This window comes from Stereum hirsutum (assembly GCF_000264905.1).
Source record: "Stereum hirsutum FP-91666 SS1 unplaced genomic scaffold STEHIscaffold_21, whole genome shotgun sequence".
NCBI classification, from domain to species: Eukaryota; Fungi; Basidiomycota; class Agaricomycetes; order Russulales; family Stereaceae; genus Stereum; species Stereum hirsutum.
In genome coordinates, this window is record NW_006763151.1 from 259,765 (window position 1) to 283,512 (window position 23,748).

General features: G+C 50.9%; 7 protein-coding genes across 7 annotated transcripts; 3 read left to right on the forward strand and 4 right to left on the reverse strand.

The window, feature by feature from the left end:
- Positions 1-229: 229 nt before the first annotated feature.
- STEHIDRAFT_105753 (uncharacterized protein) lies at positions 230-3,561 on the reverse strand. Its single transcript, XM_007310678.1, has 16 exons — positions 3,424-3,561; positions 3,328-3,367; positions 3,232-3,277; positions 3,147-3,175; positions 2,961-3,092; positions 2,760-2,880; positions 2,585-2,704; positions 2,226-2,502; positions 2,052-2,168; positions 1,758-1,995; positions 1,345-1,699; positions 1,208-1,272; positions 1,049-1,147; positions 848-986; positions 674-780; positions 230-586 (listed from the first exon to the last, which is right to left on the reverse strand). The coding sequence occupies exons 1-16, from the start codon at positions 3,521-3,523 to the stop codon at positions 568-570; spliced, it is 2,004 nt and encodes a 667-aa protein (XP_007310740.1). The 5' UTR covers positions 3,524-3,561; the 3' UTR covers positions 230-567.
- A 150-nt stretch (positions 3,562-3,711) lies between these two features.
- Positions 3,712-5,211, forward strand: STEHIDRAFT_150727 (transcription initiation factor IIE subunit beta; the record flags this gene model as incomplete). The annotated part of the gene is made up of 6 exons (XM_007310679.1): positions 3,712-3,892; positions 3,961-4,043; positions 4,093-4,233; positions 4,298-4,571; positions 4,635-4,703; positions 4,763-5,211. The coding sequence occupies 6 exons, from the start codon at positions 3,712-3,714 to the stop codon at positions 4,924-4,926; spliced, it is 912 nt and encodes a 303-aa protein (XP_007310741.1). The 3' UTR covers positions 4,927-5,211.
- Positions 5,212-5,431: 220 nt separating this feature from the next.
- STEHIDRAFT_150728 (uncharacterized protein) lies at positions 5,432-6,472 on the reverse strand. The gene has a single exon (XM_007310680.1). The coding sequence runs from the start codon at positions 6,236-6,238 to the stop codon at positions 5,978-5,980; it is 261 nt and encodes an 86-aa protein (XP_007310742.1). The 5' UTR covers positions 6,239-6,472; the 3' UTR covers positions 5,432-5,977.
- A 1,362-nt stretch (positions 6,473-7,834) lies between these two features.
- STEHIDRAFT_126125 (uncharacterized protein) lies at positions 7,835-9,030 on the forward strand. Its single transcript, XM_007310681.1, has 5 exons — positions 7,835-8,033; positions 8,106-8,120; positions 8,181-8,343; positions 8,400-8,812; positions 8,877-9,030. The coding sequence occupies exons 1-4, from the start codon at positions 7,861-7,863 to the stop codon at positions 8,775-8,777; spliced, it is 729 nt and encodes a 242-aa protein (XP_007310743.1). The 5' UTR covers positions 7,835-7,860; the 3' UTR covers positions 8,778-8,812; positions 8,877-9,030.
- Positions 9,031-10,452: 1,422 nt separating this feature from the next.
- STEHIDRAFT_126126 (uncharacterized protein) lies at positions 10,453-14,515 on the forward strand. Its single transcript, XM_007310682.1, has 5 exons — positions 10,453-10,858; positions 10,952-11,012; positions 11,083-11,379; positions 11,451-13,668; positions 13,731-14,515. Exons 1-5 carry the CDS (start codon positions 10,600-10,602, stop codon positions 13,824-13,826), a joined length of 2,931 nt encoding a protein of 976 aa, XP_007310744.1. The 5' UTR covers positions 10,453-10,599; the 3' UTR covers positions 13,827-14,515.
- A 245-nt stretch (positions 14,516-14,760) lies between these two features.
- STEHIDRAFT_68704 (uncharacterized protein) lies at positions 14,761-18,077 on the reverse strand (the record flags this gene model as incomplete). Its single annotated transcript, XM_007310610.1, has 17 exons — positions 14,761-14,801; positions 14,869-14,916; positions 14,975-15,089; positions 15,159-15,223; positions 15,288-15,449; positions 15,507-15,577; positions 15,638-15,689; positions 15,747-15,809; positions 15,865-15,984; positions 16,052-16,151; positions 16,196-16,302; positions 16,367-16,442; positions 16,500-16,574; positions 16,634-16,693; positions 16,771-16,957; positions 17,009-17,367; positions 17,448-18,077. The coding sequence occupies 17 exons, from the start codon at positions 18,075-18,077 to the stop codon at positions 14,761-14,763; spliced, it is 2,331 nt and encodes a 776-aa protein (XP_007310672.1).
- An 897-nt stretch (positions 18,078-18,974) lies between these two features.
- STEHIDRAFT_87691 (cytochrome P450) lies at positions 18,975-21,499 on the reverse strand. The gene is made up of 13 exons (XM_007310683.1): positions 21,256-21,499; positions 21,067-21,196; positions 20,960-20,997; positions 20,752-20,902; positions 20,536-20,684; positions 20,358-20,473; positions 20,197-20,305; positions 20,124-20,137; positions 19,873-20,062; positions 19,720-19,801; positions 19,526-19,657; positions 19,335-19,460; positions 18,975-19,273 (listed from the first exon to the last, which is right to left on the reverse strand). The coding sequence occupies exons 1-13, from the start codon at positions 21,464-21,466 to the stop codon at positions 19,192-19,194; spliced, it is 1,530 nt and encodes a 509-aa protein (XP_007310745.1). The 5' UTR covers positions 21,467-21,499; the 3' UTR covers positions 18,975-19,191.
- Positions 21,500-23,748: the final 2,249 nt, after the last annotated feature.

A 23,748-nucleotide genomic window follows, 5' to 3' on the forward strand; every position in this document is an offset into this window, starting at 1 on the left:
CGTGCGAGACGTCCTGTGCGGTGTGAGCCTCGCGGCTTTCGGGCTGTCATGGTGGTAAAGAAAGGGAGTCCGAACGTCGAAGAAAAGTTTTGATGACTTCGCAGGATTTCAAAGTCCGATGACGGTGGCGAGTCACCTCGACCATAGCAAGACTTGCTGGAAAGGGCTTGTATGGATGCTTGAGATGTTCATATTTTTTGCATCGCTCGCACAGATCAACAGAAGATAAAAGATGGCATTTTTGCTACTATTTCTCAGTCTTTTTCAGAATTCTACCTATTTTCGCCATACCTACACCAACGCCGCAAGGCAGGTCTCTAGTCTCAGACCCCCGGCTCCATTTCCCTTGCATTCACAAGACCCTACAACTTCACAGCCCTCAACCCTACATCTCTGTCCACAGCGAACAACAGCGGCAACGGCATTATACAACGACAAGTACTAGCAACAAACGAAAGCGAATAAAGAAACGAAGAGTAGTAGACGGGTGATAGGTACAACAAAACGAGCAGAGGATTCAGTAGTAGTCCGTGTCATGTAGAGACATTGCGGGGTGCTCATGGTTGATCATTTGCGTGCCAGATCCCTGTAGGGATATCAAGGTTAGTGCCGTGGGATAGTACAAGGAGGCAGAAGTCAAAGCAGAAAAAATCTGAAGAGAGTAGGAACGCACATGAACGCAGCATCGACGTAGGTCTTGATCTCTTTATAGCTCACCACCAGTACGCTTTGCTCGTCCCTCGACACCAGCATGATGCGTTCATCCGTGCCCGCATCCAGCTGTATTGAAAGGTAACCATATTATCAGTGACGAGGCTCCCAGGTTCAGGCTATCGTGGTTGACTACCTTATTCAAGCAGGTAAGAACATGTGTCATATTAACCACGGGTTTGCCGTGCTCGTCGACTTGGTGGAAGACATAATCCCTAAAGAGCTTGATAATGTACCGGTCGCCAGTCTCGCTCCATCGAGGATCGCGAGCAAATCTGGACATCCGTCAGGATATGCGTGGCGGAAAGAGTAAAAAGGACAAGGTGGGATGACGTACTCAGGCCGTTCATTGATGAAACCAAACTTGCAAAGCAAACGGAAAAGGCGAGCATTCTCCAATTCAGAGGCGAGCTCGTTTTCGAGATGCTCGACACCACTGAGACAAGGAAGGCGATCAGTATTGGGAGAGGTTATAGAAAGGTCAGTATATACGCACTGCTGCAGTTCGTCCAGCTCATGCACCAACTTCGGGTTGATCATCTCGAAAATCTGACCCACATGCTGGTTTCAATCAAGAGAAGCTCAGCACCGAATACCATGCAGATCTCCATACCATACCACGAAAGAACACACCTTATGGACTCCAACCTTACTGAAGCAAAACAAAGCCACATTCTTGATATCTGCACTATAATGCTTGCTCATCGTCTCCAGGCTCTTCGGCAAATTATTTACCGCCGCCATGTTGGAGCAACACAGTCCAAATATGAGCCTCCCGAACATGACCAGATCCTCTTGTTGCAGCATGCTGCTCAAGAGACCTGCGTTGGATGCACCTGGCGCCCCGGGAGCTTGAGGGGTGCCGACGGCCGCGAGGGGTGCAGAGGTGGAAAGGGGCGCTGTGAATGAAGTTTGCTGGGTTGGAGTTGGAGCTGTGGCGGGATTATACGTGAGAATATCGGCCAGACCACAGGCACTGATGCGAATCCTGGAAAGCCAGTCTACTTTCAGCTGGCTTTCCTAATGTAAGATATGCGAGTAATTACCGATTATGGCCTGTGACGATGATCTTCGTGACATCAACCATCCTGAGCGCCATCCCGGTTTCGTGAGCTTTCTTCATCGCGCTGGCGATCTGGATGATATAGGACCACAGGACATCTTCTGGTACCCGAATGGGTGCGCTTTGAAGACGTCCATTCTGGAAGGATGGGGCCTTCGGCTTGATGTGAGCATCATAGAGGGTGAGAGAGTTCGGATGATAGGTGTAAACGGCGACAAGGGCTGTCCAAAAAGAGTAATCAGCCTTTGATAACAGGTGTGTTTGTGTTTTCACTCACAGCTATCACCAAAAGCACGAGTGGTGAAGGCTTCATGGAGATGGACGATGTTCGGATGGCGCATGCGAGACCACTGATCAACCGCTGCGAAAGCTGCCTGGTGTAACAAGCGGAAGTCTGCGATACAAGAGTCAGTCGAGTCGCCAGGGGCACGGAACGATAGAAATGTCTCACTCTCAACGCGTCGGAGAACATAACCCTTGCCATCCTTTCCGATGGCCCTATAGACGGTGCTATACCAGTTTCCAAACTTCCTCCTCTCACCTCCCGTGTTCTCCAAAGGCACAAGTGTGTGGTACCCTTGAATTTCCTCGGGAAGATTGAGCCCTGGTGCGGGGAGAGTAAGAAGTGTCTCCGAACGCTGCGTAAGGTCTGCCCTGAGGTCGGGTGAGACGTAATGAGAAGTGGGGGCGGCGTTCGGTGGCGGGTGGGTGTATAAGTGATAATGGAGCTAGAAAAAGAGGTGAAACACCGCCGAGAAGAGAGGTATGAGAAGAGCGCTGTGGCGAAGACAAGAAGAAATTAAAACCAACAGGTTGACGAATGAAGGTGGGTTGCGCGGGATAGCTCGCGTAGTAGTTATGAGGATCATACTCCGGGGGCATCATCATTTGTCCTTCCGCATCCTGCATGTCGTAGGTACCAATGTCCATCTGTGTGGCGAGACTCATGAGGAATGCCGTCTGGTGACAGGGGTAAAAGACTGACATATTGCATGGAATCCGTCAATAGGTCCGCGTCGCCTTCCTCAGTGTGGTTATAATAGTTCGAGGCATCGTAATGGTCATTGTCGTCGTATTCTGTGGCGTCGAGGGTGGGCGATGTGAAACTATAGGTGCCACAAAGCAGAATAATAGATGCTGCTTAGACGACGGCCAGGAAGATTGTACGAATACGAAGATGGCTCACGCAGATGTCGGGGTTCGCGCCTGCGCATATGGAGGAGTTGGAGAGGTAGGGAGCGTGGAAGACTTTGGTACGAATACAGGTGCGTTGACAGCCTGGGAGAGCGATGGGTTCGATGGCGTGGTCGGTTGAGATCTACAGACGATCGTCAAGGAAACATCGCCGTAGAAATTATATGAATAGACATACTGAGGAAGCGGCGGCGGCGTGGATGCACGCTACAAACATAGCTGCATCAGATGATGAGGAACATACAATGTGGATAGACGCGTACCGGCGGGTGATAGTAAACACAACCTTTATCTTCAAACTTACAGGATCTGCCGTGCTGTTGTAGCACAACTCTCAAAGAGAATCCAAGGACACATACCCATATATGAGTATATTTCTACACTGTCGTTGCGTGTTGTCTTTGCAGAAGTCGGATCAGGGACCATGGTGTGGACAGATGGTAATGGAAACATACCCTTCTTAGATGCCAATCGCGAATGAGCTTCTGCAATATTGGTGGGCGCAACAATTTTAATAGCAGCATTAGCAGACTGAGGCCTTGCAAAGAAAGCCATATCGGCCGGCGCGGTGGGCAAGAGCTGCTCGTCGTCGCTCGGATCGACGAGCTCTAGGTGGCCCTTAAGCGCGCGACCTTGACCTCACTAAACACATTTCAAATTCGGGTCAAGCATGTACAAATAACAGCCACGGCTCCGACGCTGACTTGCTCTCACTCCGCCACTTCTTGTCGCTGTTCAGCACGATGTCCAGTCTCCAGCGCGATGCTGCTGCATTCAAGAATACACTACAGTCTGTGAACACCAAGACATGGCATTCGTCACAGGCGTCGTCTTCCCAAGCACCACTCCCACCTCCATCCACACCAGCGCCAGAGGCCCCTTCGCAGGAGCACAATGGCAAGAAGAAGAAACGGCCGAAGACAAGCATGTCTTTTCTCTATCTAGACCATTTTGATTATCTGAGTATTGACACGGCCCTGTACTGCGTGAAGATATCGTCTACTCTCAGCCCGCCGACACTGGGACGGGTACCGATGTGAACACGCAGCTATTGTATGCCGTTAATCATCTCAAAGTACATGGGCCACCTTCTCCGTTTTGTGATAGTGCTGACCATGAGCTAGTCGTCTGCTGGGCCTATGCGACTGCAAGATATTGCTATCATAACCGGCACCCCGCTCGACACCGACGCAGTTCTCCTCGAGAAGTTCAAAGCCCATGACCGGGTGGAACACGATCCAAAGACAAACCTGTACTCTTTCCGAGTATGTTTTCGTTTTTGTCGTTCATAGTATCGGTGACTATAAAGCTCTATGACGGCACATATAGCACGACTTCAGCTTCCGCAACAAAGCTGCCCTTCTCACCGAGATTCAGCGTGCCACTCGTCGTGGCGGGGGTCTCTCTGTCCGGACGCTCAAAGAGTCATGGAAGGAGGCTCCAGCAGCAATCGAGGAACTCGAAAAGGATAACGAGGTTTACGTGACTCGGACTCTTAAAGATGGACAGATGAGGATGGTATTCTGGAACGAGGTGAAGCCGGACAGGGTTGATTTGGAGGCAGTAGGCGAAGGTGGCCAGAAGGGTTTCTTGGTTGAGACAGGTGCGTGGTTTCTTTGATATTGGACGGACTAGCGAGACTGAGCAGTGATCGTCTGCTTCGCAGAGTTCAACGACCTGTGGCACAAACTCAAGGTCCCAAACGACGTAGATCTCCTGAAGGAGCTTGCAAGCGGTACGCTATGCTCCTTCACTATATCTTCTTCTGTCGATCTAAACTCCACTTGTTCGCAGAGGGTCTCCAAGCCACCGCCGCCGAACAAGTCGTTCCAAAAGCGCCTGCGAAGAAAAAGGGCAAGAAGTCTGGGGCACGCAACCGTCCTGCGAAGCTCACGAACACTCATCTGCGGGACATGGGTATCGACTTGAGCAAGGATTATGTCGCACCGGGAAAGTAGAGCCCCGGTCGTGCTCATCCTGGTCGACTGTCTGGTGGGAGCGTCATCCGTGGACCTCGGTCACTGGTTCTGAGATGTCGAAGATCTGGCTCGAATGGAGCCAGTACTAGTGTTGAATGCTTGACACGGCCGTCCCGGTGGGCACTATGGACTAACATACTGTTTAATCATGTTGTGCTTCCTTTACTTGTATTTTTCCAGTAGCAGTCGTTTTGTACTCTAATCATGTTCCTTCCTGTGGTCTAAACAACCGCCTCTTCTCTTTGAATCTGTATACAAACATCTCAGCCTGTGGCGGAGTTCGGAACTTTTCGGAATCAACTCCGCGAACGGTTCAAAATTGTCGTCGTGTTTTGTCGCTTCCGTTTCCTCACAACCACGACAGCTCGAAAGCCGCGATACTCATCCCACACAAGATGCTCGCCTCACCGCAGCGCATCTTTTCCTCATGAGTGGGCTAAGGTCTGAGCATCTCACGTTCAAATTCCCCTCGATTGGTCCTAGCAGGACCCGGTGTTTAACGACCCGAGCGGCATACCAGAAATATCACGCCCTTCCAATCCTAGGAGGGAATCCTAGCAGCTTATGACCGTACGGTCACCCGAAGATCCGATGCCTTGAGCACACAAACTGGGGAGGGAGTTGCGCAGGTGGGGTGTTGTTGAAATGTGCCGAGGGTTTTTGACACTGGGTACGTCCTGGACCTTTCAACCGCTTCCTTCGTGTCGACGGTTCGATCTATGGTCTATCTTCTTCGTCGTGCTTTCGTTCGTGTCCTTGTCCTCTCCAACGCCCCCGTATTCGTGCCTCGCACCGCCAGCGCCGGCTCGGTGCGCTTCAATGAACCAGTTTGACAGCCTCAAAACGAGACTGTCGCTGGGCCTGATATAAAGATGCCCTGGGGTAGACAGCCTTTCGGGTTCAAGCCTTTAGGACTTTTCGTGTGTTATTGGTGAGAGCCTGTTGGGCTCGGATGTCCCGGGGCAGGCGCAAGAAGCAGGGGCGGAGGCATAGGTGGGACGATCGTTCGACAGGAAGAAGGGCGTATCCTTCAGTTCACTTCGCGGCTCGCGTTGAACCGTTCACCTTTTGGCGTGACGGGAGCGAAACTCGATTCAGACTGCTCTTGGGCTGTCGTGGTCCATCGAATTTTTTGCCTTTGTTCGCTCTTCGCGAGTGATTTTGTGGGAGGGGGAGGGTGTGTGAGGTGCACATGGGCGGCCATGGACGCTGTTGTTGATGTGTGGGTTGGTGTGTGATTGCTTTGTAAATGCGGGTTGAAATCCTGCGCATACTGTGTAGACATTCTCATTTTTTGGCCTAGCAAGAGCGCAAGCTTTCTATCCCGTCGAATCTCTGGGATATTTTGACCAGCACTCCGGCTCTTCGAGAGCTAAGCCATGCAGGTACGTCTCCTCCAAGTCTTCAGACACCGTATGACACGTCTGTCCTGTCTTCGAATCTATCTGTGCAGTGTCCCTGAAGACTGGACCCGATCCACGACCTTCGTTACAGTCATTGTGGCCCGCTCGTGGTACTTAGTACGCTCACTCCATGTATGTAGTTATCATCATGTTGCTACTGCGAATAAAGCATCAATTGACTATTCGAGAGGTATATATCTCTTGCCGTTAATGAACAAGAAAGCCGCATAAAAGCTCTTCAAACCTATTTTTGAGCATTCGGCCTCTTGACGAAATTATGTGGCGTCCGCGTACAGCCGGCGGGGCTCAAATTGCGGGGATGTCCTTCGCGAACTTCAACGAATGCTCGTCCTCTACAACCACGACAGTCCGATGGCCGCGAAGCTCACAACGCACAAGATGATTCAATCACCTTTCTTCGTGAGCGGGCTACTTAAGGTCTGAGTATCCTAATCCGTCTCAAGTGGACACCAGCTTTAACGAGCTGAGCGACGTACCAGAAACACGACATATGATTGCGGCCAGCATTGCCGCCTCTGTCTGCTAGTCTCCGAAGATCCATCAATCCATCCAGGAGCCGCTCCGTTTGGTAGAGGGGAGGAAGCTGATCATGGAGCTCGTATGTCTTGAATAGCGTCGTTGGAGTTGGGTGCGTGTCAATCCCCTTCATCACCTCCAACCTTTTCCTATCTCTTGGCGCTGTCTTCCTGCCTTCTACCTGCTCGCGCAGCCGGTGGACTGAGGACAAGGGCTCTTGCCTCTGAAATAGCATCTTTGGTCTTTTAATCAAGGCAAAGATCTGGCGTCAGAAGCAGCTGTTTGGAGTGGAACTGGCTGGATGTGGCGAATGTGAAACCACATCCTTGAGTGCACTTTGCGGCTCGTGCGCACTTCTCTTCGGGGAATAGGCCACGAAAACTCGATGCAGACTACACTTGGACTGTCGTGACTGATCTAATTTTTGGTTTTTACTCACTCTTCGCGAGTGATGTCTGCGTGTTTGTCTTTGTTGTAGTGTTGATAAGCATGACATTCGGACAAATGATGTCGCCTCTGTTTGTGGATTTTAATTACCAGATTCGGGTGCCCTTTTGTTGTTACCTTGGACGGGACTGCAGAAAATCGTAGACAATACCATGGAAACATTATTTGTGTGGCCCAATCATGTGGCGCAGGGCGTGACGCGATCACGTGTGATTGGAAGGCCTCTAGGCTGCAGCGCGACCGTCGACGGCATATCATTCTCTCCAGTCTTTTGTCCACCATCTTCTCTACAACATACAACATCACTTGAACTAGTACAAATTACACATCTCAGGTCTTCAACTCCAATATAACATGGCGACGTCAGGTATCTCAGAAATTGACATCGAGCTTCCTGGCCATCCCGATGGCTCGTCCGCCGGCAGGGGGTACTCGGTGCGTCCTGCTGTTCATTTTCACAGTATGCTGATATCCCGGCACTTACAAAAACCTCTAGATAGATTTTGAGAAGCTCGGCGGGAACAATATGGTCATCATGGGTAACACAGGCGCGCCGATTGTGACTTCGAAGGAAGAGCTCCTCCAGGTCATACCGCGACGTGGTCCAATCCACCGCCCGTGCGCAAAGTGTCAGAAGAGTCCAGAGAAGGGGAAGACGTTCATGGAATGTGCGCAATGTAAACAATCACACTATTGCGGGTACGCCACACTTTTGCTGCTTCACTTTTTCTTTGTTCTCCGGTTGACCGAGACTTCGGTTCTTGAACCCAGTCGCGAATGCCAAAAGTCTGTGTCATTTTGATCTGTTGTGATATGGTGAACACTCACATCGTATTCTGTTCTTAGAGCTCATTGGAAGGAACATAAGCCATTGTGCCTTCAGCGCAAGGCTCAACAGGAAGGATGGGCAAGAGCTGAAGAAGCAGCGCTGAAAGCCGGAAAAATCTTCTACTCACCGAAGACATCACAAGCGTGGTATCGAAAGAACACAGATATTGTCTCTCATGCTGTTCGTCCCTCACTATCTTGAATATGTGGTCTACTCAGGACTCACGGTACGCATAGACTTTCCATGTCCTTGAATTATACAAAGGTCCCTCGGCTTCGCTTCATCGAACCCACATCGCATGGTTTGAGCTCTCCTTCGATAAAGACAAGCCCAAAGATGTAGACGCCATCTCTCTACACGATGTCAAAGCCGCTCCACTCGACATTATCGGCGAACGTATCCTCGGCGCCGCCACGGTCGCGCACATCAAGCATGGCATCGAGCTCGGGATGATGCCATGCATAATGACGAACAAGGAGCTGAATGCCATGACAATGGAAATGCACCAGGCGCCGGAGTGGAGGCTGTATACTTCGGGGTTGAAGAAGCCGGATGAGAACTGGAAGATTCATTGTATACTCATGGCTGGTGGTGCTCTTGACAAGGTGGTTTGAAAGGAAAAACGTCTACACATGTTTCGAATATTGAGGTATGCCATCAAGTATAGCATTCTTCGCATATGTCCTATTTATCGCCGTCCTCAACACGCCCAGGAGGACATATGTTTGGTATGGCTACCACTGCATGTCGTCGATATACTCATCAGGTGCACTCCGTTCCTTCTTTTATGGTTTGCGGTATGGTAGAACCCCGAAGTTCTCTTGTTACGCCATAATTTCTTCTCGACGGTGTACGCAAGTCGAAAACCTGCCTTCCTTCCTCCGAGGCCCGGGATCTGTGGTCAGCGCTGCGCAATCACATCGAGGCGCGTGAGGTAAACCTGCACACTCTTGTCCGACCGATTCTTTCACCCTTGCTTCTTCACGGCAGGCCACCACGCCTCCGGCCAGAAAGCCGCTTCATCGTCATCCTCGACACAGATGTTATCGCTATCTCCGACAGCATGACAGAAAGGTAGGTCCTAACGGACAGAATGCCGAATCTGGTCACGGTACGAATCCCTATGATACTTTGAAGGTTATACACGGATGGAACTCGACACAACTTATGATGTTATTCTTGCTCGGGCTCTCCCATATATCACAAGTGCCCAGTAACTTTCGATCCAGGACGGAGGACAGTGGCACCGAATACCGAGATGCAGGCTTTTCTTCGAGGTCTTAGGGTGACTGTACGAAAGCTCCGGAGGAAGGAAAGAAGTGCACTGACTGTGCACAATGGAGGAACATGAGCTAATATTGCAGATATGCATCCCCTATTCTGCGTCCAAATATGGTAGATGTTGATCGTTTGCTCGCCAACGCGTACAGTTTCAAGTCGGGCGTGTTTGTACGTCGGTTTGCTTCTCTGTAGATTCTGCTCCGAGTCCTTACTTACGAGTTCTCCTTACATCTTCCTGCCAAAGACGCATCATGAAATAAATCTGTCTGCCTTAGGCATCAAACACAACGCGAAACCTCCCAGAATATGACAGGAAATGACCGTGCATATAAACGACTTACCACCCAAAATCCGACCCATGCAAAGACACTAACTTTTGAAGGATTTACTGTGTTGTCTCATCGTCATCGAGAGATCAGACACATCAATGAGCTCAGCGCTCACCAGCCTCCATTCATGACTAGACTTAGAGCTTTTCAGTCACAGTCTGTCCATCGGTACAAGAAGGACTCGTCTGCAGCCTTGAAGGAAGGAAACTGCCTTGCATGTTTCACTGCTATAAGTATATCGTCGTGTATTGCAGAATGTTCCAAAAATAGATGCTATCTATCAGATAAGCGGTCCGGACAACGGTCAGGTTTGAACATGCCCGTCAAACCTGTTGAACCTTGATGTGATGGTCTTACACCTCGTGCCCCCCTTGTGTCCTTCCTTCAGCCGCTGAATGTCCTTGATACAGTATATGAATGTAAGAGGCTCGCTAGTTCGCTGCACTCCGCTGATTTCTTGCCACCTATGTTCCGCGCCTTTCTGCGGTGGCAGAAATTTTGCGAGGCTGCGGACCCGGGCCCGTACATGCGGAATTATATTAGGATGCAGTTCTGCGCAATTTATGGGAAGTTATCGGGGGAACAGGCCAGAATGAGACGGTGGAGTGGCTGCGGAGAACTTCGGCTTGAAATGGATAATCATCAAGCGAACGCGCAGCAAGGAATCTCAAACGTATAACATCCCATCATGGCGCTCGTCCGATATTTCCTCTTGCTCTCTTTCTCGAATCTATCACTACTCTCTGTGCGGAAACCTCGACTCTAGCCTTTGCGCTCCCTCCCGCTCGTTACCCCACCAGCAAGCCGCTCGTCGTGGTCCGCAGCGATGAAGATGTTGCTTAGCTCTTCTTCTCTCCTCTGCGGCGTTCTCGCGACTTCGGCTCTCGTTGGCGCGAGCCCTTTCTCAACAGAGCGCAGCGAATCCGAACAGGAGGCGTTGCGTCCGGACTTTGTCGAAAATGCCGTCCAGGACGCCATCCCACTCGACTGGGAGAAACCGCTGTCTGCCGCATCGACCGGAAACCACATTTTTAACAGCGTCAACTCCCTGATGCAGAGGTTCCCTAACACTTACTGGAGGAACGGTATGTGGTCAATTGTTTTTTTCTTCTTCTTCGGGCTCCCGGGGATCGCCGAATCAAGGTTCTGTGGCACTTATAACATTGAACCTTCTACAGGTCACACCATTGTTCCTGCCGTTATCCCTGCAGGTACCGTGCTATACCATGGCCGTAGCGAGTAACTACATACCTTTCTGATATGCCATTTAAACAATGCGCTGACTTGTCTATCTTTTTCTTCATCCTAGTGGAAACGTCCCTACTAAGCCTGAATGGCTCGCTTTCGACTTCGAGCATTCCTACATGTTCTGCCGCGGGGAGTGCTACGTTGTCTCCATGGTCGCCACCCGCGATCTGCGCCTCGCATACTTCGATGGCTCTTCGGCAGCCAAAGTCACTACCGGTGCTATGGACTCGCAGGATCTGGTCATATGGGGCAAAGTGCTGCCCAACAAAGGGTTCTCGGAGTGGGAGAGGATTATTGAGATGTGTGAGTGGGGGAAGAAGTACGATATCGATGGAATCGTCAGGATGGAGCAGCACTTGTGCGTTATTTCTTTTGTCGATCCTCCTCGTGCCATTTTGCAAGCAGGCTGACTGCGTTCTATTTCATTAGCGAGGTCATGATGTGCGACTTCTCCGCAGGTATGGAGCCCGTCACCGTTCTCAACCTCCTCCCGACCACTCGCGGCGGACGTCCAGGAGGTCCAGGAGGTCCCGGTCGTGGTCCAGGCAATGGGGGGTCTGAGAAGCCTCGCCCTATGGCCGACAACGACTCAGACGAGGTCCCTCGAGTGCCTACCAGGGGCAAAGGCCGCCGCCCTCACAAGCACGATGACGATCAAGCTCATTCCTCCACGGGCGAGGAACACCACCACCATCATCACGAGGCCGACCATCCTTTCCACTCTGAGGTTGAGGACCGTCGCCCCCACTTCCGCCCCGAAGGTGAAGAGCGCCGTCCTCACTTCCACTCTGAAGGCGAGGAGCACCGTCCTCATTTCCACCACTCCGAAGGTGAGGATCACCGTCCTCATTTCCAACCCGAAGGCGAAGAGCACCATCCTCACTTCCACCCCGAAGGCGAAGAACGTCACCCACACTTCCACTCCGAGGATGAGGAGCGTCGCCCTCACTTCCACCCCGAAGGCGAAGAGCGGCATCCTCACTTCCACGGCATGGACGACGGTCCTCGCCCGCACCACAAGCACCACGGCCCTCCCTCCGACGTGTTCGATATGGAGAACCCTTGCCACGGCCCTCATGGCCCTCCCGGCATCGTAGGCCACGTTTTCCATTTCTTCCATTCGGTCTCCTCTTTCTTCGGCTTCAGTCAACCTCCTCACCCTGAGTGGCACCACCGTGGGCCTCCTCCGCCTCCTGGTTTCGGTCGTCGTCCTCCCATGCACCACGATAACGACGACGGCCCTTCTCCCGAGGAGTTTGGCCATTTCTCGGATAACGAGCGTCCACCCCGTCCGTTCAAGGCTAAGGGCAAAGGTCGTGCTCGCCGCCCGTCTGCACCTCATGGCGAAGAGTTCTCTGAGTTCGATCAAGAGCACCGTCAGCCCCATCCAGAAGGCGGCCGACCTCCTCGCCCGATGAAAGGCAAGGGCCCCGAACGCCGTCCTGCCCCCGAGCATGGGCAGGAGTTCTCCGAATTCGAGCACCATCATCACGAACACTTCGACAAAGATTCCAGTCGTTCCCCTCGTCCTGCCCTGAAGTCTTCCGACATCGAGCATCGCCCTGAACATCATGATCACGACCACCATCGCGCTCCTCTTGATGCTGCGAACGCTCCTTCCCGCGACTTCCACCAACCTCATCGTCATACGGAGGATCTTACAGTCACTGACGTCGAAGAACTCTCAAACCCCGTTACCGAGGACGCTGAGGATGTTCCTTCTAAGCCGTCTGAGGAAGGAGGCGAAGACACTCCTCCTTCTGGTCCCGGTGGTCCCGGTGGGCCTGGAGGACCCGGAGGACCTGGAGGCCCAGGCGGGCCCGGCGGTGGACGCGGACCTGGTCGCTGGCCTGAGCCCGCTGAACCTCCTGCAGGATGGAAAGGCTCCCTTCTCAACGGCGAATCTGCCCACTTCGAAGTATTCCAAGCAGGCGCGTGGCACGACCGTGTCCCCGGTGAGACCCGGGTTCGTATCGATTACACCGGCCTCGTCACCTTCTACGACTCTTCCCTCACGTCCCTCGTGAAGTCTCGTGAAGGACAGGATAAGCTTCACCACCGATTACTCGATATTTCGAAGGAGGATACGGAGAAGGTGATGTCGGAGCTGGATGAGGTGTTCTCGAGGGAGTGGCCCGTCACGAAGGAGGCGAACGTTGATTGGGCCAGCATCACCAGAGTTATCGTCGAGAGATACGGAGACCGCCTGGAGGGCCTGAAGTATCTTTTGGAGGAGGGTCGCTACGAGGATGTCGACCAACAGATCGCGCTCTTCCGCAACCAGCTTCTTCTCATGCTCAGCCCATATATGGTTACGAGCGCCGTCCCCGAGGTCGACGCTGATCCTCGTGCCAACACTACATGGGTTGCTCCCATCGTCCACTACTGCTCCACCACTCTTACTTCACATATCGATGCCGACTCCCTGACAAGTCAGGAGGTGAGGATCCTTGGAGCTGTGCAGGAGACGTTGGGTGGTATTTGCAGCACGCTGGGAAGCATATGGGTAGATACATTCGATGTGGAGGAGAAGGATGCAGAGAGGAAGGAGGAAGTGTTGGCGAGCGCCAGAGAGAATGTCGCAGACCTCATGGCGTGGTTGGACTGGTCGATGTGGATTAAGTGCGACCCTGGGTGCAGCTTCGAGGTGCGTTGTATTCTCTGCACTGTCTTTCTTTCGCTTCGAGATGCTCATTCATTCATCGACAGGAAATGTGCTGGATCCCTGCTTGGCCCAACCTGGGTTCTGATCCTTACGATATGACTCCCCGTTGCGTCCGTCGCTTCGCTCCGTTCACCTGGTAAACACGCGAAATCAACACCCATTTCCGCCATACCTAGCCTCTCCGCCTCCCTTTGGTGGTCAACCATAGGCTCGTAACGCGGGACCGACGAACGACGAGCTTGGTCAACTAGCATGATGGACATTGCCTCGCTTTTGTTAAGTGGTCGGTCCACATTTCAACTTCTCGGGTTCGTTCCGGTCATATCTTGCGATTTAGTATGATATCCTACGCGTTGGCCTCTTGATTCCCCTAGACGTCGCGTCATTAAACGTGCGCGATGTTTACATATTGTTACCTTACGTTTGGTTTCTGTTTCCCGTTCATGATTTTCGTTGTTTCTACAGGTTATCTGTTCTTCGAGCCCACAGGTCTTCTCAATGTCCCCTTTTGGGTGGGCGCTGTCAAAGGATCTATCGATGGACGGATTTATCCCCGACATTCTTTACCGCTTTGTCTACTCTCAATTTCCTTGGTCTCCTCCCCGGTCATCGTCCGGAGCCCGAGCTTCACATATGTACCCATCTACTAGGCTCTTGAGCTCGTATATTCGTACTTCGACGCTTGCTGCACTTCTAGTGATTGACCAATTATGCCTCTCCTATTACCTCTGTATTCCAGCATTATTTAAATACCGTGGACCATGGCATCTGTAGTAGAATGATTCGCTTATAGCGTATCTTTTGACGCCAATCCATTGATGTGTTTCCCCCTTCGACAAGATTCAGCGTTACCGTGAACTTTGTTGCCCGACGTTTCTGTGTTTCCTCTTGGGAGACTCACTGCCGTAGTCAGAATACCGACCGTCTCCATGTCTGCACTTCGAGCTACTAGATAGGTGGCACAATGGTATCGAATACATAGGAAGCAGGGAAGCTACGGGCCTAGAGATACATCTTGTTGCAACTTCATAACGCCTCACATCAAACAGACAAGTCGGTGACAATTGAGGGCTCTTAATGTCGAATTCGTTCATGAGGCTCTTGCCAGGGAACACCTACAGCAAAGGGTCGACTGTCAGCATTCACGTCCTTCCCTTCACCAGCTTGATGGCGGCTACTCACCCAGAATCTTGAAAATCTCCTCTTCGGTTGACGACGCGATGATATTGCCTAGATGTAGAATGGTTGGCGACATCTCAAGGGTCGTTGTGGGAAGGGGAAAGCGTACCTGGTGAAGTCTTGACAGTTCTCTTCGAAGGTTTGCGGACAACGCCAGCATACAGACCACGTTGATTGAGTGAGTACCCCATCACGTCCGCCTTCATACGAATTGAGCGGTTGAACTACGCAAAAATTGGGACTTTTGTCAGTAGAGAAACGTGAAGGGTTTTCTGTGAGACGAACGCGCGTACAAGATCATCGCCAGTGTAGTAGATCAATGCTGCCCCTCTGCTAGCCCACGGCACGCATAATATATCTGTGCCGTCATACGACGTGCATAAGAGGTAATTCATCGAATATCATGGCGTGACACGACTCACCAATCCTCCGCCTGGTGCGCTTCTCATGCGGAACATTAGTATGAGTGCGAACACAGAGCCCGCGGTATATGGCTTCTAGGCCGAAAGAGTCATCCGGCAGGGCAAGATCGTTCGTGATAATGGATGCCTTTCGAAGTTCACGGAGCAACTTGTAGAGGACCCCTGAGGATGTAGAATGACTTTAGTACGAGTAACCGAAGTGCTGATCATGTTACTTACTGCTATGCGTCTTACCATCATCTGTCGGGCGGGTGATGAGGATGTCAATATCCCCTACGGTATTCTTGCCTCTGATGTACGTGGTCAGCCAACGGAAGACGACGTCCTGAATATAGTCTTAGCCGACGAACCTCCGGTAACTACCCATTATATCGATGAACAGCTTGGGGTCAATTCGAAGAGCTGCATGGTGGGTCAGGGCGGGTTGAAAACGAGAACCTATGACTAGTCAATACGCACCTATCCTCTTGATATCCTCAAAGATCTCCGCAGCCTCCTCGCGAGGGATACGAGTATTGATATCTGCAGAGTCAAAATGGTGAACACAGGTGTTGGTCGGGACACCCTTGATACTAACCTTGATAATACTTCAGACCAAGCTCCTGCACTTCATTTAATTGCACTCCATTCTTCCCGCTGAACAGATCCTCAAGGGTCTCACAGCCATATCTGTACCACTTATATGCAGTTTGTCGGCCTTCGAGATAAAGAATTAGTATTACTTCGTAGAGGACACTGACACACGTGAGGAGGGTATGACTTACCTACGCCATATATACCATAGAATAAATTTATGACCTCGACGTCTCTCGTATTTTCGTAAAGGAGACGTCGTAAATCTCCGGTCTCCAGGATTTCCTGGATCTATGTTAAGAGACAAGTAAGTTTGGAGCACCGGATAGGAAGACAGAAGATCCGCCTGCCTTTTTAGCCGTCGCGTCGCCGATACCGGGAATGCTTACGGCCTCAGCGTAACTTTCAATCCGTGTAGGGTACGCTCGAAGTTTAGGAAGTACTATGAGGACGATTGTAACCTGATGAGCGTACTCTGTATCTTCCTTGAAATAGAAACTTCATACTTTTCTGATAAGTGAAAGTTCGCCAAAAGTCCCCCGGCATAGGTTTAGCACGATGCATCTCTGCGAGCTTTTCCAACTAACAGCATGATAGCGGTCAGATGACCACCAAACGACAACAGTGGAAGAAACGAACCAGGATGACGATATCCTCATTCGGGCAGAGCTTGTCCGTCTCTCTCGACTTACTCGGATCGTCGCATAGGAAACCCTGGCAGCAAATACACATAATAAGGCCCACGAATATGAAGAAGCCAGAGACCTACATACCCTAACTTTGGGTCGTGCCCGCATCTCTTGACTGTGATTGTTACCCAGGGCCTCATCGTCCTCCGTGTCGTAGTCATCATTATCAAACCTCTGTGACTACATTCAGCGGTCATATAAAACGGTGATACAGCCACAACACCCACCTCTACCATTTCCCGCCTACGCTCGGCTTTGGCAGCTTCATAAAATTCCGCCAGAGGGTCTTCCCTTCTGCTGGATGAGGGGCCTCCACGAGCGAGGGAGTGTCGAGACCCGAATCCTGTACCCGCTTGTTTCTGGTTAAGGCCAGTGGTGGCTGATGGAGAGGGATCTTCTGTGAAGTTCCTGTACAGAGCTGTCAGACACTCGAAGATCAGATGACGAAAGAGAACTTACGATATCTGACTCTCGTTTCCGTCGTCTATGCTCTTCTTGGACTCTCGTTTACAGTGATTAACGGTCGGTCTCGGTAGCTCGCTACCCTCGTACTTCCGACAATCAAAAGCTGCATGGACGAACACGGAGCCCATTTTAACGAATCGCACATCCTTGCCATCCGGACCTACCTCCGTCACTAAGCGATTGGTGTTAATCCATGACCATCTGATGATAGGTATATGGTCAGGAACCTCCTTGAGATTCTTGACACCCAATCGCTTCAGCGTCCCGTTAATACTCAGAACATCGTCTGTAACGATATGGGTGACTTCGTCGGGATGGTATTTCGCAATGAGAGTCGCTCCGTGTCTGCACATCTGAAGAATGTATTCATTTAGTACCGAAACATTGATCTAGCCACAGTCACGAGAAAATTCATCAAAAGTGAGCCACGCACCATCTTCATCCGCTCCCTGGTAGTTTCTGTGGCTGTAGAGTAGTCATTGCTAGCATAGAAGATCTTGTAGTCCTTCAGATATGTGCTGTTTAATACCTTGTCCCTGTGCTTTCTGACTTGAGCTGGTGTGGAGTTCTCTGGCAAGGGCGGCGGGAGCACTGGAGATGGGCCCTCTCTCGCCAGGTATTCTGCGTACTGTTCTGGCAGCAACTTTGGCTCTTGCGCCTTTCGTTTGCCCTTTGGTTTCGGCTTCTGTTTCGCAGCAGGGAGCACGGGAGGAACAATACAAGGGACGGGAGGTGGCTTAGGGAGAGGTTTCAGTACCTTTGGGGTACCCGTCTTCTTCCCATGCGATGACACCTTCCTGACTGTCGAAACTTTGCTCAGTGATCTCGATGGAGAAGTGATGCTGCTTGTCTCTGCCACCGCGGCCTTCTTACTGACAAGCGGAGAGTCTCGGATCGTAAACTCCGAGATGCCTTCAACAGAGGAAGAAGGGAGAACGGGAACGAGGTTGCGTGCAGGGGGCGATGAAGCGGGAACGATGACGGATGATAACTGGAGCAGAGCGCTACGTTCAGGGGCCGTTTGTTTAGGAGACTGAGGTGAGATGAATGGAATGGAGGGCATGGCTGAAGGATCTGCCTCAGGCTGTTGTTTAAACTTCTTTGCGGGTGGCGTCTCTTTCGGTGAAGACTCTTGTAGGGGCGACTTGCGTTTCAGAGGCCTGCATGCATTAATGTAAGTATGGTAAAATTAGAAAGCAGGGAAACATACATCGTTACAGGTTTCAAGGTTGGATCACGGTCCGAGGAACTAAAGTTTCTGTGTCAATCAGCATACCCCGAGAACGCCAAAATTGACTTGAGATCCACACAAACCTGACAGACAGCTCATGTTGAGACACTGTATTTGTACGAGATCCATTGTGTTCGGTAGCAGAAATCGGGGTTATCGAAGGCCTGACAGTAATGTTAGTATGTTGTGATGTGGGTCTTGAAATGGAAGCAGTCGAAGTGCCGTCACTGTTGAATGACGAGACTTGGACAAAACATAGAACACTACATACTCCGAGGTTCGAGCAGTCATCCGAGCAGTCCGATACATGAACTGTTCCCAGGTCTCATCTCGCGACGCCAAGCGCGCTTCCCAGTCTCTTGGAGCCATGGGTGTGGTAACTTAGATTTATAGATGATCGGTGAATCCGGGCGCAGGGAGTCAGAGCAGGAGCCAGTTAAGCTCGAAGGGTCCGTGACAGTTGGGGGCGAGATGAGCTCAGCTGTGGATAAAAAGCTCTGATCCAGGGTAAGGTGGCCCTTGATGATGGTTGTAGACAAGAGAGCTCGAGCGCGAGTCGCGCTGACTCCTGAGACATCAGACGCAACACGAATTCGAACCCCGCTCCTGACACGCCCCACGTGACCGTGACGTGTGGCTGCTGCCATTATGTGGCTCCGACGCTCCGACTGCAGATTGTGGCCATGACAAACGGTGCATAAGAATGATAGAATGCATGGTGGGTAACAAGAACAAAAAACGGAATAATGATGAGCTTGGTGGAACACAGGCAAGCGAACAGGCGTAGACTTATGGACTAAAAGCTTAGGAAGAGGAGAGAAGAAAGGCAACGTAAGACTCGGAGTCTGCGTGTGCATGATAGTGTCATAAAAACAAGAATCCGCTGGGGTATAATTCTGCGACAAAACAAGATAGACTACAACGAAGGTACAGAAGGGGGAAACACTCAATGGTTTGATACGCTTCGGATAAGTTGTTCTGAAGCCCTTGACCGAGGCTTGAAACTACACTTGAAATGAACAGGATGTCTGGGTTCACAAGACTGTCAGGAGCAGAGTCAATGCGTGCTCAAAACCAAACGTCACTTACGATATGATAGATGAAGTTTGTTGTGGTGGAACGGAAGGACCGTCAGACTCGATGTTAAATACCGCGAGCACCGAGGCGACAATAGCGAACATAGCGGCGTTGCTGAAGTAACGACCAGGGCATATCCTATGACCGCGCACTCCGAGCCTGAGCATTCTGTGAATATGCAAGGACTAAATATTAGTACATACCGTCGTCCGAACCCAAATGCGATATCTTCTGGATCAAGGACGTCCTCGGTGTTGAGCTTTCCGCCCTTCAGATAACGTTCCGGTTGGAACGCCGAAGGATTAGGATACATATTTGGGTCATGTAGAATCCCCCTATAGGCGAGAGCAGATAAGTCGATCCTCATGGATTGGCGAGCCAGAAAAGAGATACTCACCAGGCATTCACCATGATCATACTGTGCTTCGGAATCCGGTAGCCCTTGTACTCATCCTCCTCATCGTTTGAATGCGTGAAAGCTGTATCCGGGGGTATGGTGATGATAATGAGGTAAACTATTCATCATTGTAGCCTGGTACATTACTCTTACAGAGAGGCGCGACTATCATCCATCTTGTAAGCTCCTTGACAATTGCAGCACAATACGGCAGGTTCTTGAGGTCGCTGAACGTTGGTAACCGATCACAGCCGATGACAGAGTCGAGCTCAGCTTGAGCCTTGCGTTGTACATCCGGGAAGTGGATCATGGCTAGGAAGAACGAGAGCAGTGTGGACGTTGTCTGAAAACGATAGTAATATTAGTCCTTTAAAAGTCGCATCTTATAGGCCATGAACACAAACTGTATCTGCACCAGCTATGAGGCGTGTATGTCAGCCATCAATTTCGAGCCCATGAGCCAGTTTAGGAACGCACCTGCATATGCGATACCTGTGACATCTCGAGCGACCTCGTCTTCGACCTGGCCGTTTTCTACATCGTCGATGAGACTCGTCGCCACACAAGGCCTCGCAATACCTTGTTTCTACGTTCTTCCTGAGTTTGAAAACCTTGTAGTTAGGAGTTTGTTGACATACCATAGCCCGTTTCGTATCGTTCCAAGGGATCCTCGCAGTATCGCGGATGAAGACACTTGCTTTCGCAGCCCAGTTCTTGAATTCAAGACCAGGGAACCAAGAAGGGACATACATCACTGCGCAAAGTCATGATATGAGCGACTCGACGTATCAAGAAAACTAAGATATTAAAACATACACCAGGGGAATACGTCAACCCAGAACCGTCCAGGCATTGCGGCCTCCGCCAATGCCGTCAGACCTTGCTCAGCTGTGTGTATATATGGGTCATTCATGCTTTTAACGTCGATGCCATAGACCGCTTTCATGATGCTTGAGCCAAAATTACTACGGAGGCACAAATAGAAGCTGTCAGAACGATAGTGTAACTAAGGAATGAACATGAGCTCCTTACCAGCGGACGTGTTCCTCGAAATGATCCGGGTTAATTAGTAAACTCAGGAGCATGCGGTGCGTGGACTGAAGCTGAAGATCTTGGTATTTGTGTATCACGGCAGGGCTGAAATGCTGATTGAACAGTTTTCGCCGTTTGGACCACATATCGCCTGCCGTCGAGAGATCATGGGTGAGTATATAGGAGAGCTGTAGGGACGGCGGCATACCATATGCCATTGTGGACATTGACCACTGAAAACCCATACTAGTATAAAATTAACTGATCAACTAGGCCAAAAAAGGAGCTCGATACGAAAATGGAATTGCAACGTACAGCTTCAACATGATCATCTGCGGTCTTGTCGAATAGTTGGACGATCGACGGTCAAGCAAGTCTTTCGCCGCCTGAGCAGAGCTGAGTATGATGAGCGGCTTTCCTAGGGCCTCGAAATACATGACGTCGCCTATGATAATAACCAGCGTCAAGAAAGCATATCGAGCGCACAGAAGAAGCCACCAGTACCATATTGCTCGTCTGCCATCTCCTTGAAGGCAATCCACGGATATTCAGATGGAATATTGTGAACGCTCCCTATGATGGGTAGACGATTTGGGCCAGGCGGCAAGGGAAGCTGCTTCCTAGCACGAATTTTCCTGACCAGAATATAGATCACAAAAGACGAGGTCACAGCGACGAGCACCCGGTTGTCGGGAAAGATGGCGAGAAGCGCCATGGTGGACAGAGAAGTGCTGGGAAGGAAAGTCTTTAGGTCGGGCGTCACTTCGGTGGAGCTCAAGACGAGGGACATAAATATTAGTCGGCAAACAGTGAGGATCACCTTTTTTCCCAGGGACGAGGAAATGACCGCTGATAGAGGGAAAAGCCGTCAACTGTTCTCATACCGATGAGCGTGAGAGCGTCACTGTCGCACGCGAGGATCCAGGATCGAACCGAGGCCGGACGAACTGAACAAGGATGATTGAGACCAGACTTTACGTCTGCAAGCAAAAGGGCTCAATCAAATGACCGGAGATCGAGATTGCACAGGATCGCCCTACAAAAGGCACCGTGCCGACCCGTCCGATGTTTCCGCAACGCCTCGAAGCGCCGTGCTGCAAAGTTTTCGCTCTCAGACTGGCTTCGTCGAGGCTCCTTCGAGAAGCGGCCAACAGCCACTGCTATGACGAACGATACTGGGTACGAGAGCTATAGTTGGAGAAAGAAGAAGTTCTTGCGCCACTGAGTGCGGGTGCGGAGATAGTTAGCAGAGCACACACGGAACGTATAAGTTGAGAAGTAAGCGCGTATCTCCAGTAAGAATATAGCTCAGGCGTGAGATAACTGTCAGACGATAGACAATAAGCGTTGCGGTACCGCTGTCATAAGGTTTTCGATTCGAAGCTTGCGTGGTTGCGCCCTCAAGCTGACTTATGCCCGTCGTTGAAGACGGTGAACTTTGGGACCGTTGCCTTCGAGCGCAACATGTTCAAGTCGTGACTCCTTCGAGTTCAATGCAACTTACAGGTGGTCGACCCTGAGAACGCACTGTGGAAGACGGATAGGGTGAAATTCAGCCAAATTTAAGGTGATTTTCATGTTTCACCCAATTTTCGGTGGCCGCCGCTAGGCCGGCAGACGGCTTCGTTGAAATTCACCCAAACTTTGCAGGGAGCAACGAGCCTCTTACAAATCAAAATAAATTCGGATAGAATTACGGTAGAGCATGATCTGCTGTGTGGTTGACTCGGTCTACGTCAGAACCGTGCAATGTGCGGTGAATCGAGACGAAGTACTGCGAAGGACGGTGGCCACAAAGTAGAGTAGAGTGGCGTAGCCCGTGGGGCCGATGACATCATAGTCGTGTCTTGCTTCAACTCGACTCCCAGATCTCTTTGCTCTCTCTCTAGTACCACCACCACCACTCCCGGGTTTTCATCAACATTGGACGTGATCTACTCTGCTCTGTGCTGGAATCTAGCTAGATTTCTGGTTGCCGCTCACGCTTCATGAGCCTCTATAGCTTGCCGGCCTCTGTTTGATCTTGGCTCTGAAGACTTGACATTTGCATTCCCGCTGACAAGGAACACGATTTGGAGGTCGCTTCAGTAACGATTGGGAAAGGGTCTGTTGGAAATTGTCGGAGACGTGGATTTTACGGTTCCCTGAAAGGTGCAGTCGTACTCCATTCCATTCTTTCTTCGCTATCGGGAGCACCATGTGCTTCATACTTTTATGTGAGTGGGTACGCACTCGTCACGCCCGCCCGCCTCCTTCGGTGAACGTGATTCTTATGACCTCCCTGATGGTTGTATACTGATCTGGCTCGATGTACTCGCTGACCTTGACAACTCTCAACTTTCTTCCACCTCTCATATCTTTTTTGCCATTCTCTCTTTCCCTGCGGCCTCTCAATAGAGTTATGTCTTGCTGTTCAACTTTCATGGAGGGTGAAGCTACAGATAGGGCACAGGTAACACTTCTCAGTACTATATAGGAGTATGTTATCCCTAGTGTATCAGTGTATATACATAATTCATATTTAATCAAATTTCTCTCATGTTTCTCGCTCTCTCGGGTGCCAAAACAAACGGCCTGGCAGCCCTTCAGTAGGGTCTAAGCTGATCATGCATGAGAGCGTGAACCGGCTGCCGCACCTCCTCGAGTCAGCCCAAGATACGTGGATTTTCACCCGAACTTTGAATGAAATCTTCGGGTGAAAACGAAAAAAAACTTCGTGAATTTCACCCGAAAATTTCACCCAAAATTGAGGTGAAGCCGATATCCGTCACCTAAGAATTAGGTGAAAATCCCATGCATCTTCGGTTGAAAAATCAGGGTGAAATTCACCCAATACGTACCCCCCAGTGAACTTGGTGAATGATGGTGACACGCGCGATCTGATCCCGATTAACCCTCCGCTTTGCTGAACCTTAAGTTATTTCCAGGCCGGTGAACTGGCACCGCGGACTCAAACATCTGGATTGGGCCCCTCTTCGGGAAAGCCTCGAAGTCTGC

What these genes read in the sequence shown, in the direction of transcription:
- STEHIDRAFT_105753 (XM_007310678.1), bottom strand. Translation starts at nt 3,523, where the DNA reads ATGGCTTTCTTTGCAAGGCCTCAGTCTGCTAATGCTGCTATTAAAATT. An exon ending in TCGTGCTTTTGGTGATAGCT is followed by an intron (nt 1,996 to 2,051) that starts GTGAGTGAAAAC and finishes CTTTTTGGACAG; the next exon opens with CCCTTGTCGCCGTTTACACC. An exon ending in TTCATCAATGAACGGCCTGA is followed by an intron (nt 987 to 1,048) that starts GTACGTCATCCC and finishes ACGGATGTCCAG; the next exon opens with ATTTGCTCGCGATCCTCGAT.
- STEHIDRAFT_126125 (XM_007310681.1), top strand. Translation starts at nt 7,861, where the DNA reads ATGGTCATCATGGGTAACACAGGCGCGCCGATTGTGACTTCGAAGGAA. An exon ending in CAGATATTGTCTCTCATGCT is followed by an intron (nt 8,344 to 8,399) that starts GTTCGTCCCTCA and finishes CGGTACGCATAG; the next exon opens with ACTTTCCATGTCCTTGAATT.
- STEHIDRAFT_87691 (XM_007310683.1), bottom strand. Translation starts at nt 21,466, where the DNA reads ATGGCGCTTCTCGCCATCTTTCCCGACAACCGGGTGCTCGTCGCTGTG. An exon ending in GGTTGACGTATTCCCCTGGT is followed by an intron (nt 20,474 to 20,535) that starts GTATGTTTTAAT and finishes GACTTTGCGCAG; the next exon opens with TGATGTATGTCCCTTCTTGG. An exon ending in GATGATAGTCGCGCCTCTCT is followed by an intron (nt 19,802 to 19,872) that starts GTAAGAGTAATG and finishes CCCCGGATACAG; the next exon opens with CTTTCACGCATTCAAACGAT.
- STEHIDRAFT_126126 (XM_007310682.1), top strand. Translation starts at nt 10,600, where the DNA reads ATGAAGATGTTGCTTAGCTCTTCTTCTCTCCTCTGCGGCGTTCTCGCG. An exon ending in TAACACTTACTGGAGGAACG is followed by an intron (nt 10,859 to 10,951) that starts GTATGTGGTCAA and finishes AACCTTCTACAG; the next exon opens with GTCACACCATTGTTCCTGCC. An exon ending in ACCCTGGGTGCAGCTTCGAG is followed by an intron (nt 13,669 to 13,730) that starts GTGCGTTGTATT and finishes ATTCATCGACAG; the next exon opens with GAAATGTGCTGGATCCCTGC.
- STEHIDRAFT_150728 (XM_007310680.1), bottom strand. Translation starts at nt 6,238, where the DNA reads ATGAGAATGTCTACACAGTATGCGCAGGATTTCAACCCGCATTTACAA.